We start from the raw sequence: 13607 nt of genomic DNA on the forward strand, positions 1-13607 counted from the left end.
TGCATAGCACTTTAATTCTTTTAATTGATAGTGAGTGACATGGGGAAAGCTTCTGCCCCCTCAAGACTACAGCACTGCCCTCTCTCTGCTGTTGATTGAAATATTGCTCTATTCAACCACTTCACTCAGTTAAGTGGTATGTTGCTGCATGGACATGCTTGATAGCATTCAATTTACTAACTGAATGAACAAGAATAACTCACAATGGCACTGCCCACACAGGTACACACACACACACACACACACACACACGCACTGTATTGCGGTGTTATGTCACAGAGCTCAGAGTGAGATCAATAGGTACTTAAGCTTTCTGTAATGCTGTATCCAACTGTGAGTCTCAGTGGCTACAAGTAAGATATAGAACCGACTTTAGGATGAAATGATTTTCCCTGTGAAATATGGACAGAGTGCATGACCCACTCTGACAGCTCTGTTATTGAGACAAAATGCTGCTTCTAGTGATGTGGTGCCCCAAGGGGGGGAAATGTCCTCTCAGGGCTCAAACAGCTCACCAGCATGTAATCTTGCTCCCGTGACTCTGCAATAGTGGGCACCATTTTACCTTGCTTTTACTTAACCCCTCCTTTTTGGCTTTCTATCTTCCGTGTAAGCTCTGGTGGTGCCCAGCCACTCTTACAACACAAGAGAATGGATGGTGCTGCTGTTGTTTTTCTGGGCTACTGTTGAAGTGGATCCTGGGTTTGATCCAGCTCATTAAAACCCAGTTAATGTTTGTGCTGATGGCTCCGCAGAGACAGCCGGAGAGACAAGCCAGTGTTATTCCTGCCTCTGATGAAGCGTCAGCTCAGACACTTTATGGCTTACAGATGGGGGGAAATTCTCCAACAGTACAACACCCTACTATGTAGGGATGTCTTTAATTCACACACAAACACTCCCAATTTAATAATGTCAGTGTGAAAAGCCTTTCATGGCGTTTAGCATAATATGTGAATGAGTGTGTAAACGGGTGTGTATCTGTGTGTGTGGTTGTGGTGTTGTTGACAGGGAGGAGACATCTGGAACTTAGAATTAGATTTGTTTTTGAGAAAAACAACATTCTGACTATTTCTGTTTTAAATTTAAATGTTGTGTCAGTTACCCACTCTCTCAGCTCTCTAATGGTGTTTTTTTCCATTTGTATTCAATCACCTGTCAAGGATGCTCACACCACAGAGAAAAACCATCCTATGTGTTATTACAGGTATCATCACAAAGACAGTGTGCAAGCAACAGAAATATTTTTTTTCTTTATGAGAGTAAATATGACATTGCTGGTACATTCTCAGAAAGGTAATGCATAAATTCTGACTGAAAGCACCAGGAAATATATTCTGCCACAACATTTGTTGTTGTGGCTTATTGAACAGGCTGTGTGGTATCTTAGAGGGGTGCCGTTTGAGTGTTTAGGTCAGATAAGCAGTCTTTGTGTGAGGCAGTCCCAAAGAAGAAGATAGAGGTCAGCGTGCGGGAGCCTCATGCTGGAGGAGATGCTCACATTAGTCGAGTTGAGAATGTGACCTTTTCATTAGATGTTAACATGAATACTGTGATACGTGATGCTGTTTATTGCCACCATGACTGCTTTAGCATTTCAACATCGGTTCATTACAGAATTTGAGCATCCTTTGTCAGACCCCCATGTTATGATTTCATCAACATGTCCACTGATATTTTGACCCCTGTGTGCAGGTGTAAAGGGGCCTCTCACTATGGGCTCTCAGCAGACAGGAAGCGGCGCTCGCAGGAGGGCGAATGCACCGACAGCACGTCAGAACTCACCATCGCCACGCTGCCCAATGACGGGCCCACCTCCGCCGCCGTGGCCCTCCTGTCGGATGAGTCTGGTCTGGTCAACCCTGCCTTCGACCCCAGCATGGAGGACAACAGTCAGTCAGGCAGCACGACCAGCCTGGCCCCACGCAGCAGCAGCAAGAAGAGTGAGTGTGAGTGGCCGAATGGGTGTTAATGTGTTGTCATGTTCAGTCCTGCATGACGTTACCCTGAAGTTACCTGGCGAGCGAGAGAGAGCTACAGTTTGCCACAATGACAGATTGAAAATCAATAGGATACATAGTTTTCTAGTCACAGTTACATAGTCTCCCAGTCAAAACCAGATGCCAGTGATCTCTATTCAAACAAACTACAGCTGCAGACTGCAACGTATAACTAAGGTGCTCGTTCAACCTCAAATACAGTCTTTGTTCTCCCTAATGGTCTCTGATAGAAATCCTATTAGCCAATTAGCTCTACTGTTTTTTTTTTTTTTCACCAATCCATAAAATCTCTCTTTGTGGAAAACAGTTGAGAAACAGAGTAAGTCTCTTAGAGGGCAGGTACATTATGCAGTCAAGGAGAAATGGAAGGAGGTAGGTTAAATATAGCTGATGCATGTGTGTGTTAATACCTGATGACGTGAACACCCCTCTCCCTCCATTTGCCCCACCTGTGAAACCAGGAAGCAGTCACGAGTGTTCCTCTCTGCCACTTCATCCCTCTCCCTACCCCTTAACGTGAGTGTACAGGCAGTGGGGACACTAAATGACGCTGCACCAGCACTTTAGGCCCGGCCAGCTGAGCGCCCACCACCACCACAAGTGCCACTACTGCTGAACAAGCTGTCAGCTCCAGAAGCGGCTGGCGCTTTTAAAGAATAATGTGGCTGTCAGAAGCCCTCGCATCTCCCCAAGCCCGCAGAGGGAGGGAGGGGCGCTGCAGAGGCTCGCAGCCCGGTGCTCGGAGCAGCCTTGATGGGGCTGCTGCCTCTCCACTGCAGCTTCCTGTAGCCTGCCTGTCTTATTTTAAGAAAAGCAAAGTACCAGACAACAGGGAGGGTCTCTTTTGGATGTGGTCACTAGATTCCATGGAGTGTTACATCACTTCTGTAGTTACGCAACCATGTAACTATACTCAGCACAGATTGGGTTTATTAATTAAAGAGCCACTGGTTGAAAGCAGCTCCTCGACAATAAAGATACATTATTTGAGCTTGTTGAAAGTAGCTCAACAAATAAACCTTGGAAGAAAACCATGGGCTGGAGGCAAAAAAACACATTCCTTTCAGTGCGACCACTCTGGGGGAAAAAACAGAGTTGTTCTCACCAAAATGCAGTGTGTGTATTCTTAAGGTCTAACAAATGCATTTCCATCCTCGTAAAATATTTGCAACATTTGAATATTTTAAATCCTGCATTGTTACATTCATGTCTACTTGGGATGACTGATCTAATACAATTTGTACGATTTGTACCTCCTGGATCAGACAGGTATTTCATTTTCTCACCAGTACTTATGGCAACACAGATCTCAAACAGTCACTGAGCCATGAGAAGGAATTTGATTGGCTGTGAGGAGGCAGATTCAGACATGTCCGGGCATGTTGAGAGTGAGGTTATCCATAAAGTGCCTCTCTTTCTCCCCTGCCTTCTTTGCAGTCAGAAATTTCGACCGTACTTCAGTGAGGAGCCGTTCCTTCAGGAGGCTGAACCGGGCATTCAGCGTCCTGCGGAGGACCAAGAGTGGCAACGCAGTGAGCAACGAGACGTCTGAGGAGAGAGACAATGCCAGGAATTCCAATGTGCCACAGGAAGGTATGCATCAGGGCCTGCATGTCATATCTTGTCTTTGTTCCTTTGATGTGGATATTTGTGTGCTTGTATTGTGCTTTTTGTGTCTTAGTTGTACGGTGTCACTGCTGCATTTGCAACATGATCTCCTGAAGAGGGTTCCAGAGTGAGGGCTCAGTGTGTGTGCATGTTTCCATATGTGTGTATTTGTGATCTTCCCTCAGCTGTACGAGGAGGGTGACACGGCTGGGAGCCCACAGTGTAACAGAAGCATATGTTTCTTTAATAATTCAGCTGCAGATTGCATAAGTCCACTGGTGCATCACTAGGGGGATCAGGGGGGAGAGCGGTAGCCTGAGGCACTTTGGACAGGGATTGGATATGGGAGGTCACTGGAGATGAGGCTGATGACGTCCTCCCTCCCCTCTCCACCTCCAGTTCTTCTCCTCCTATACCTCACTCTCCTCCTCTTCATCATCTCTGTCTCCCTGTATCCCCTCCTCCTCTCCTTCTCCCTCGACCACAGTCAGGGTCAACAGGTTTGCACCAGCTTGATGGAGTAGTCCCCAGGGAGAGCAGTGTTCTTGACATGGCAGATCCATAAGATGTTATGTAGTAATGAAAATGTGCTCCAGAGATATCAATTGTAATATTCACAGCCCAACCCTCGTGATAGTAAATTGGAGGAAATACAGTCAACCATAAGAGAGGATGATGTTGAAGTAGAACTGCTGCGTGATGGGAGGAGGAGAATGAATGTGGTATTGCGTAAGAATGAAGGATGATGAATAACCAGGGACTAGATTATTCTCTGAGGCCATCACTGAGGAGGCTGACTGAGAGAATAGATTAAATATTCATTGCCTGCCACTGGAGAGACAAAGATAGACAGAGAGGATGGAAGAGTGAAGTAGAGATAGATCCAAGATAGACCCACATAGAACAAGTGGAGGGAAGAGTGGATACAGAAAAAGACAATGGAGATAAGGAAACAAATACGGGCATAGTAATGTCCCCATGGACGGTGGAGTGGATGGAGAAAAAAAAAGAGCAATGATGGGATGAACAAAGATAGGTTGAAAGGGTGTTTGATGGAAAGAAGGAAGTTACATAATAGCTGCGGGTCTCTGCATTAATGTGGTCTCCACCCTGGAAGCAATCTGCTGCGATAACGACAAAATATTGACTTCTCGTGGAGAAAGTGCAGTGTGAGTAGAACAAACGACTGAGGCTATGGAGGCAGAGACACAGAGGGAGACAACCCACTGAGGGATAAGGAGAGAGAGACATTTTTCATAACCAAATAAAAAGAAATAAGATGAGGAATACATCTCCTCTGTCAGTTATCGGCCAGAGGCTGTTTGCCAAGGTAGTCACAAAAGATCCCCACCCACCTCAGCATGGTCCAGTCCAGGATGTTTCAGTCTGCTGTTAAGTGTAATCCACCACTGGGCATGACTGCAGGCAAGCTTGCACAATAAATGAACTAACAGACATGTAGATATTTCTATTTAAGGTTTGCAATGAGGCTAGAATGCATAGATATCATATTATTATTATGAATTTATTGTTATGGCAGAATCTTGTATAAGGGCTGATTTGATCAAGTGAAAAAATGTAAAAAAAATCTTATATTTTTGTGACCCATTGAGGGCAGATTTCTTTTGCTTTTTTCAAGAGGAACTAGAAGATTTACGCCCTTTTCAAACGAACATTTTCACTGTGCAATGGTTGAAATATGTGCCCAAGTAATAACCTTGTGGAAATTTGAAATTGAGGGTTTTCCCAAGCATACTTGCTACAGATGTATGTGACTAATGATACAAACATCGAGCAGGATGATCAGCCAAGTATATTTTCCCTCTTGGCTTGTACAAGTTTGTTTTAGTAACCTGAGGGAGTAGATACAGCTGGTTCCACTCCTGGACCTCTCCACCACAGTCTACCACTTTTTTTCCCTCAATGTGTCTCTCTATCTCCCACTTCCTCCGCTGTTTGATTTGGCTGTTTGTCAAATTTGGTTCTTCTTGTCATTGTACAGTAAAATTCAGAACTAAACTCAGCCTTTTCCTTCTCCATCCCTTCTTCCTTAGTGCTGGCTCTTCCTCAGCTGCATCACCTGATCCCTGATGGTGAACTTACCAGTATTAAGATCACACGGGTAGATCCCTCAGACCCGCTGGCCATCAGCATTGTCGGCGGCAATGAGACCCCCTTGGTTCGCATCCTCATCCAGGATATCTACAGAGAAGGTGTCATTGCTCGGGATGGACGCTTGCTGCCTGGGGACATGATCCTTAAGGTATCAGTAATAATTTGTTTCACAAATCAGCAAGAAGCAGTCAAAGGGGTAAGTCCCATTTTAAACTGCATCTCTGTTGCACTCTCAGGTAAATGGCATTGACATCAGCAACGTACCCCACTGCTACGCCGTGGCAACCCTCAAACAGCCCTGCCAACTCCTTCGGCTAACTGTGCTGAGAGAACAGCGCCATCACTACCGCTCACATTCGCACAGCCACCCACACGGCCATGGCCATGATGTCGCCGGGGGCCGCGTATCTCATGGCCTACCCCACGATCCCTTTAGGGATGATAGCATCCATGTGGTCCTGAATAAAACCACTCCACAGGAGCAACTGGGAATTAAGCTAGTGAGGAGGCCGGAAGAGCATGGAGTCTATATCTTTCACCTGCTGGAGGGCGGCCTGGCGGCACGGGATGGTCAGTTGTGCGTTGGTGACCGCGTGCTGGCCATCAATGGGCATGATCTACGTTATGGAGCACCAGAACATGCTGCTCTGCTTATCCAGGTCAGTCAGCAGGTCTTCCTTTGAACGTATCAATTTAACTAAGATAGCAGGTCTTAGCATGTTATAGAGTTCATAGTTACGACAGTCAAATGAGTCCACATGTTGTTACAGACCATAAACAACTGTGTTCTGTTTTTACTCTGTGTCCCTGAGGCATTAAAGATAATTGTGGTGATTCAGACTAATTGTGTTGTGATGTGCTGTTGTGTCTGCACTCACTGCAGTTAATAGTATTTAATTGTGGTGATTCCCTGATGGACCGGGCCATGCCTCTGGTTCCTGGTTGATGCTAGTCAATGGTGGTGAGTTTGTGGTTAATTGTTGTTAATTGCAGTGTGTTTGCAGCTGATTGCGCAGGGTCTCTGAGCCCGGAGTTCCTGTCTGAGCAGTCTGACTGGCTCCTCTGGGTCTCTCTGGGGCCAACATGGCCTCTCAGAGCAGGCACTTTCTGCCAGAGATTAAGAACTGGCAGGGAAGAAATTAAATTAGTCCAATTAAGGCAATAATGGGCTGGACTGTCTAATTTAAGAGTCAGCTCTGTGCTACAGAGACCAGAGGAACTCTTTGAGGAATGAGGAGAGGGAGGCAGCCAGCCGGCTGTGTATCTATTGGACCACTTGCATGTTAATGTGTGAATGAGTATAGCTGGGCTGGTCAGTTCAGTAGTAGGAGTCACAGAGAGAGGAGACTACTTGGTGGCAGAGAATTTCAACTACGACTGACCATGGTTTTCCTGCGAATTTCTCCTTAAAGGGCTGATTCACCCAAATAAAAAAAATATATATATAAAACTACATCCAGCAGTTGGTTAGCTTAGAATAAAGACTGGAAGCAGGGAGAAACAGCTAGCCTGGCTCCATCTGAAAGTAACAAAATCCACCTACCTTCCATCCATCCGTTATCTTCCGCTAATCAGGGGTTGGGTCACAGCAGTGTAAGCAGGGTATTCTAGACTTCCTTCTCCCCTCATCTCCACCTCAACACTTTCCAGGTCCTCCTGGGGATTTCAAAGCATTCCCAGGCCAGATGAGATATATAATCCCTCCAGCAGGTTCTGGGTTTCCACCCAGTTGGACAAGCCCAGAGAACCTTTAAAGGAAGGCGCCCAGGAGGCATCAGATTCCCGAACCACCTCATCTGGCTCCTTTTGACACAAAGGAGCAGTTGCTCTACTCCAAGTTGCCTCTGGATGTCCTACCAAAATCCACTCACCAGCCATTTTAAACACACAAATTAACTTGTTATGTCTCATTTGTTTAATCTGTCCAAAGCACACTTCAGTTTGACACGTGTCTTAATGTTGCTTTAAAATTGTCTTGTCTTAGTCTAATTTGCAACTCATGTCTAAACTTTCTGTTCTGTCTTTATGTTCTCCAGGCAAGCGAGGACGGTGTCCACTTCATAGTGTCTCGTCAGATCTGCCTGCCTGCCCCAGACATATTACAAGAAGCTCCATGGGGCATGGACGGTCCCCCACCATATTCCCCTGTGGATATAGAGCAAACACTACTGGTGTGCAGCACATACAGACTCATACACAACAGTCCCACTACACAGTCTCCCTTTAACAAGATAGATATTCCCTTTCAGGTGCAAATGATGCATAGAGGTATTATTCTCCCATCAAAGCTGAGCATGTCATTCAACCAGTACAGCGGGAGGTATTCTCCTCTCACAGAACTGTTGCATCAATGTCAGCCATCTTTTTGTCCACCACACAGAAAACAGCCGCTCACCCTACAGGATTTAGAACATCTTCCACCATCCTTCCCTGAAAGATTTTCCCAGTTCCTTACTGAACCCAGTGATATCTCTTTTTCTAATAATGCTCCATTTGACAGCTCCATTTTATTCTTTTGCAGAGCACATTTTCTTAAGAATCACTGTTTCAAGCAGAAAGTGTATTTCAAATTTGGAAATACTTGGACCTTCTTTCAAACTTCTTTCATAAATTCTGGGCTAAATAATAAATAGTTCGACATTTTAGGGAAACACACTGATTCACTTTCTTGGCTTAGAAAATTGATACCTCTCTCGTGTCTGTGCAGAAAATATGATCCTGCAGCTGGTTAGCTTAACTCAGCATAAAAACTACAAACAGGAGAAAATAGCTAACTTGGCTATGTCCAAAGGTATTGAAATCCTACCAGCACCTCCAAACCTCAATAAATAATACCTTAATTAAAGGTCACTGTGCAGGGCCAAGAAATAGTCTAGCACATAACTCCTAAATAAAAAAAAATTGTTGTTGGTTTTTTGTACAGTATAACAAACAAGATAATTAGTGACCTTTAGAGGTGCTACCAGTTACCTTCAGATAGAGCCTGGTAAGCTGTTTCCCCTTACTTCCCTTTTTTTAATGCTAAGCTAACAGGCGGCTGGCTGTAGCTGCAATGGTATCAATCTTCTCATCTAACTCTCAACATGTCTAACTATTTAAATATAGCTGTTACTAAGTTGGTTATGACTGATTAGTTATTCTTTTATGGAGAAAGGAGAAGTCTCTACTGAAAGTCCCAATTTTTGAAAAAAGTTTCAAAAACCTTGCTGTCATGTCTGTATTCACTGTGGTCTTCATGAAGGTGGATCGTGTATGTATATTTACACACATGGTACCCCATGCAGTAGTGTACAGTAACAGTACACAACTTACTAAACCTACGGTGTATTGTGTAGGTAGGTAGCAAGTACAGAGTTCACACAGCTACAGTCAGTGCCGTGTCCTGGGCTCAGTCATGTGACCACAAGTGATCTCCTCCTGTGAGCGCAGCAGAAATGTGTGAATGCGGCACATTAGCAAAGCAGCGCATGCTACATCCCATCAACCTCAATGTGTCCATGTGTTATTAATTACTACTCCACTCTCCCTCGCACTCTCCCATCTGACACACAAACATTCGCCATAAATAAAATCTCACTCACTTTATCCCACACACAGCCTCGTTCACCAAACCAAATCGCACATCATGACGTCTATGAATAAATCAGTTATCCATATATCCAACATAGACACAAAATGAAGAGGCACTTGAGCTGCCTGATGTCCTATCCTAATAACCACCATATATTATGCATTACCAGTTATGCTAATGAGGTAACTCATTAATTGGCAACTCTGTCTATGTCACTGGACTCTTGTTCCCATAGCATGTGTGGTATTCACATGAATTCTCCTACCATTAAGGGGCTATCGCAAGTCCCAGAGAAAACAGTACTTATTCTTATGCAAATGTGATGCTCCAAAATCTAATTAGATTATGTAGTCTATAGAAGGTGCCCTTGGTGTAACAATTATGTGAATATCACATTTGGTCTTGAGTTATTGTGTTTATTAAAATGTGGATAGACACCCAAGATGCCACTGTGATAACGTCAATAATGAATGACCTGCATGTTTCTATAGGTACAACCATGGCAGTAGAGCATAAAATAGTACAAAAACTATCTCTGTTGCTTTTCCTTATTAATTTACCCTCCACTGCAACAACTCTCTCCCTGTCTTCTATATGTGAAGGACTCTTGTCAGAAGCCTGCATGCTATGAGAAGACAGTTACTCTGACTAAGGAGCCCTATGACTCCCTGGGTATGACGGTGGCAGGTGGCATGTCCAGCCGAGGGTGGGACCTCCCCATTTATGTCACAAACGTGGACTCTGATGGAGTGGTCGGACAGGAGGGCTCCATCCGCAAAGGTAAAATGAACTACTGATGAACCCCTTGATGTCTCTTTCCACTTCCCTGCACATTCAATATTATAATTATCACAAGATTATGCTTTTTTTTTTTATTACAAGGAGTGTCATGTTTGGTGCTTTTGTGCAAATAATTACTCATTTAATGGATGAAGTATTTGTATTGTGAGGTTGTCATCTTGTGCAAAGCACTCGAGCTCACATTATGACATGAAGAATGTCATGGATTTGGCTTTGATGATGAATACTTTGTATATAACAGGCGGGGTGATTGATGAACACTTAAGACTCATGTTTCATTATGAAGTTCATTCATCCAGCAGAAAAACTCAGTGGTGCTGCTGTGGTTCAGTGCTCGGCAAATTGGTTCTAACACACTTAAACAAAAACACAAACAAACATTAGCATAGCAGTACTAAGGACTCATTGTGTTCCAGTGGAGAGAATTTGTAGAGTCCTTGATTATTTTGTTATATGAAATCAGTCAGCTCTGAAATAGAGTAAAACATGGTGCAGCACACAAATATCTAGACGTAATAGCAGCAGTCTTTATATACCATAATGCAGTTGAAGGGAGGGGAGTGAGATTCGAGCCCCAACTGCTGATTCCAACATATACATCTTAAAACATAACCACATTAAGCATGTTAAATCCTCCATCTCGGCTCTCCGTTTATAAGAATGAGAGAAATGCTGCGATGGAGCATAACAGTAGCATAATGGCTTCATGAAAACACAAGTAAATTGAGTCTGTTTGTCATGTTCAAGGTGCATATTACTGTATTAATATGGGACCCAACAGCAGCTGCCTCTCTTTGTGTGGTTATGAAACATGTTTGTGTATTGTAATAGACTATTCATTTGCATTTGCATGTCCTCGCAGGGCAAACGTGTCCTTTGAGTTGCTTACTCGCAAGCTGGACCGTCTGTTTTTCTTTGCACCGCTTTCATCACTAGGAGGCTTTTTAAAGCACAGGTGGTGCTTGGTTTCCATACCTTTGTCTTGTAGCAGGAAGGTTGTTGAATATTAAATAGGCAGATGATGAGTCCCTGTCCTGTGAGGTCTTTTGAAAAGCATTTATCATGGTAGCAACCGTGAGGCAGAAAATAAGGTGTGCTGTCCACTTCCTCCCTTGCAGGTGACATCTTGCTAAACGTGAACGGGGTGGACTTGACGGGGGTGACGCGAGGCGAAGCCGTGGCCAACTTGAAGAACACCTCCTCTCCCGTTGTGCTCAAGGTGTTGGAGATGCGTCCTCCGGAAGAAAGCCTGCAAGAGTGCACACTGCCGCCCTGTCTCACACCCTCACCCACAGAAAGCACCAAGAGCCCCGTTCCCAATGATGATTACTCCCCACTGTGGGTGTCATGGCTGCAGCTACCCAGGTGAGCACCAGTTGATGTCTGTTTCCACTCCATATACATTTTTCTACTTTCTCCATACTTTTTTTTCTGAGCCCAGTTTCAATTTTACACCCCCCACTGGTCCTTGTGACCTCTGCCAGCTGCTGCAAACTGAAATTTAGACAGAGCCAGCTGGGGAGCGAATGCTCATTATACTTTCAAACTAACTTTTGAGTTTAACTATTCACCACTATTATATTAGTACAACTTTTGAGAATGAAAAGCTTTCTCTCAGATTCTAAGATATGAATTTATCTTACTACAATACGTTGTCGGGAAGACAGCAGTGCGCTGACAGCAGTAAACAACTGCTGCTGCTGCTTAAAGTAAAGTAAAAATGTTTTTGTCCTCAAACAATGAATTGATTAGGAGTCAAAACCAATTACTGAGTCACTAAGGGAATGTAGACTAGTAGTGCAACTTAAAGGATTTGAATATAATTTTGACCCAGCCTTGGGATATCTTTACAAGACTGACTAGAAGTCCAACTATCTTGTTGTTTCACATCTCCTAGGAGAAAAAGTCACACCTTCATTCAAAGAGCAGCCAGGCCTGTGTCTTCTGAGCAGGGCTGGTTTCAGCAATCTAGCTACTGAACACATATTGAGTCTGGATATATAGTACATATACACTTCTAAGATGCAGTCGAGAGATTAGTGTTTTTAATCTCTCTCTTGGCTCATGCAGGCATCTCTACTGCTGCAAAGACATTGTCCTGCGGCGGAGCACTTCGGGCAGCCTGGGCTTCAGTATCGTGGGAGGTCAGGAGGAGGTCAACTGCAATCAGTCCTTTTTTATCCGCTCCATCGTGGAGGGGACGCCAGCCTACAATGATGGTAGGATAAGGTATGTGTATCACTTATTATGGCCCATGAATAAAATATTTTAGACCAACTCCTTGAACACAACCTGGATATGTAAAAAGCCAGTGCTATTTTTCCATTTTTTTTAGTTTATCTACATCAAATCATGTCTTTGATGTCTTACTTATGTTAATTTACATAATCCTAGGTTAAGTATGCTTTTTCAATCGCCGTCTCACTCTGTGTAGGTGTGGGGATATCTTGCTTGAGGTGAATGGGAAGAGTACATGGGGGATGACCCACACGGCGCTGGTGCGCCTTCTGAAGGAGCTTCGGGGCAGAATCACCCTGACCATCGTCTCCTGGCCAGGCAGCCTGCTGTAGCGGTGCTTCAAGCCATCCAGCGCTCCTTTACTGGCACTGACGAAGGAATGTGGAAGGCAGAGCTTTAGACTGGCTGACCACCCTAAGTTTGCTGTGTGGGAGAAGCTTAGAATAGTGCTGTGGCTTTATGGATATCTCACTTCTGATGGACAGCTGAGACTTTGCCAGGAGTTGGGAGAGGGACAAACTTGAGACTGGACTGTCACCAAAAGCAAACTTGAAATTCCAAAAACACTGAACAGGGAGGATTAAGGACTTAGCCACTTCTAACTCGGATGTTGGGCGTTATCTGTTTCGAGGTCATACTCTGGCACAGCACCCAGTGAGTGGGGTGGGTGGAGTGAGAGGAGACACAACACTTTGCCAATTCCAGTAGTTATATATTAGGGTATGCGTTAAGTTGGACTCACATTTCTTTACTGTAAATGTTGGGTGTCTAAAAAAGTTCTGATCCAAGCACTTCTTATACATTTCTTTTGTTTGTTTGTGGTATGGCCTTTAAATATAGGCTCCATTCTGTTTGTACTGACAGTGGTTGTCATCTTCATCCGTTGACCTGAGGACACGTTGCCAAGTAGTAGTCTGTATTAAGGTTTTTTAAAATTTTATTTCAGAAGCTATGGTTAAATGATCAAGCCACTGGCAATAAAAATATATTTAAGAAAAATAAAGGATCAGTGTGTTCATAACATGTTAAAAAAGAATATTTAATTAGGTAACATTGTGGAGGCCTTACTAATTTTCTTACTTTTAAGAAAAAAAACTGACTTGGTATCTGTGTATCAGTGGATGGTGTTGGGTCCATCTACTGGGGTTCTGTCTGTCACGCTTCAGCCTGTGTAATATATCTGATGGTACATTTGGTTAAATGATCAATAAAGTCATTTGAAAAGAAGAGCTGTGTGAGAAAACCTAACTTAATACTTAAAATTCTTACTAAAA

The 13607-nt window shown here is 43.9% G+C and overlaps 1 protein-coding gene across 5 annotated transcripts in view; it reads left to right on the forward strand.

Moving 5' to 3' along the window:
* lnx1 (ligand of numb-protein X 1) overlaps positions 1-13560 on the forward strand; it is a 36659-nt gene extending 23099 nt beyond the window's left edge. For 3 of the 5 annotated variants that reach the window (XM_038716503.1, XM_038716507.1, XM_038716505.1), the window contains 9 exons: positions 1696-1949; positions 3438-3593; positions 5663-5871; positions 5960-6382; positions 7760-7894; positions 9897-10074; positions 11214-11460; positions 12166-12324; positions 12530-13560. In XM_038716503.1, coding sequence (XP_038572431.1) covers positions 1696-1949; positions 3438-3593; positions 5663-5871; positions 5960-6382; positions 7760-7894; positions 9897-10074; positions 11214-11460; positions 12166-12324; positions 12530-12665 — 1897 coding nt within the window. In that variant the 3' untranslated portion in view covers positions 12666-13560. The remainder of the gene's footprint in view (positions 1-1695; positions 1950-3437; positions 3594-5662; positions 5872-5959; positions 6383-7759; positions 7895-9896; positions 10075-11213; positions 11461-12165; positions 12325-12529) is intronic. The other 2 variants (XM_038716504.1, XM_038716506.1) reach the window with 1 other exon arrangement.
* Positions 13561-13607: the final 47 nt, after the last annotated feature.

Source organism: Micropterus salmoides, unplaced genomic scaffold, assembly GCF_014851395.1.
Source record: "Micropterus salmoides isolate LMB-PRFRI ecotype aquatic unplaced genomic scaffold, ASM1485139v1 Ms_hic_scaffold_13, whole genome shotgun sequence".
Taxonomy (NCBI): Eukaryota; Metazoa; Chordata; class Actinopteri; order Centrarchiformes; family Centrarchidae; genus Micropterus; species Micropterus salmoides.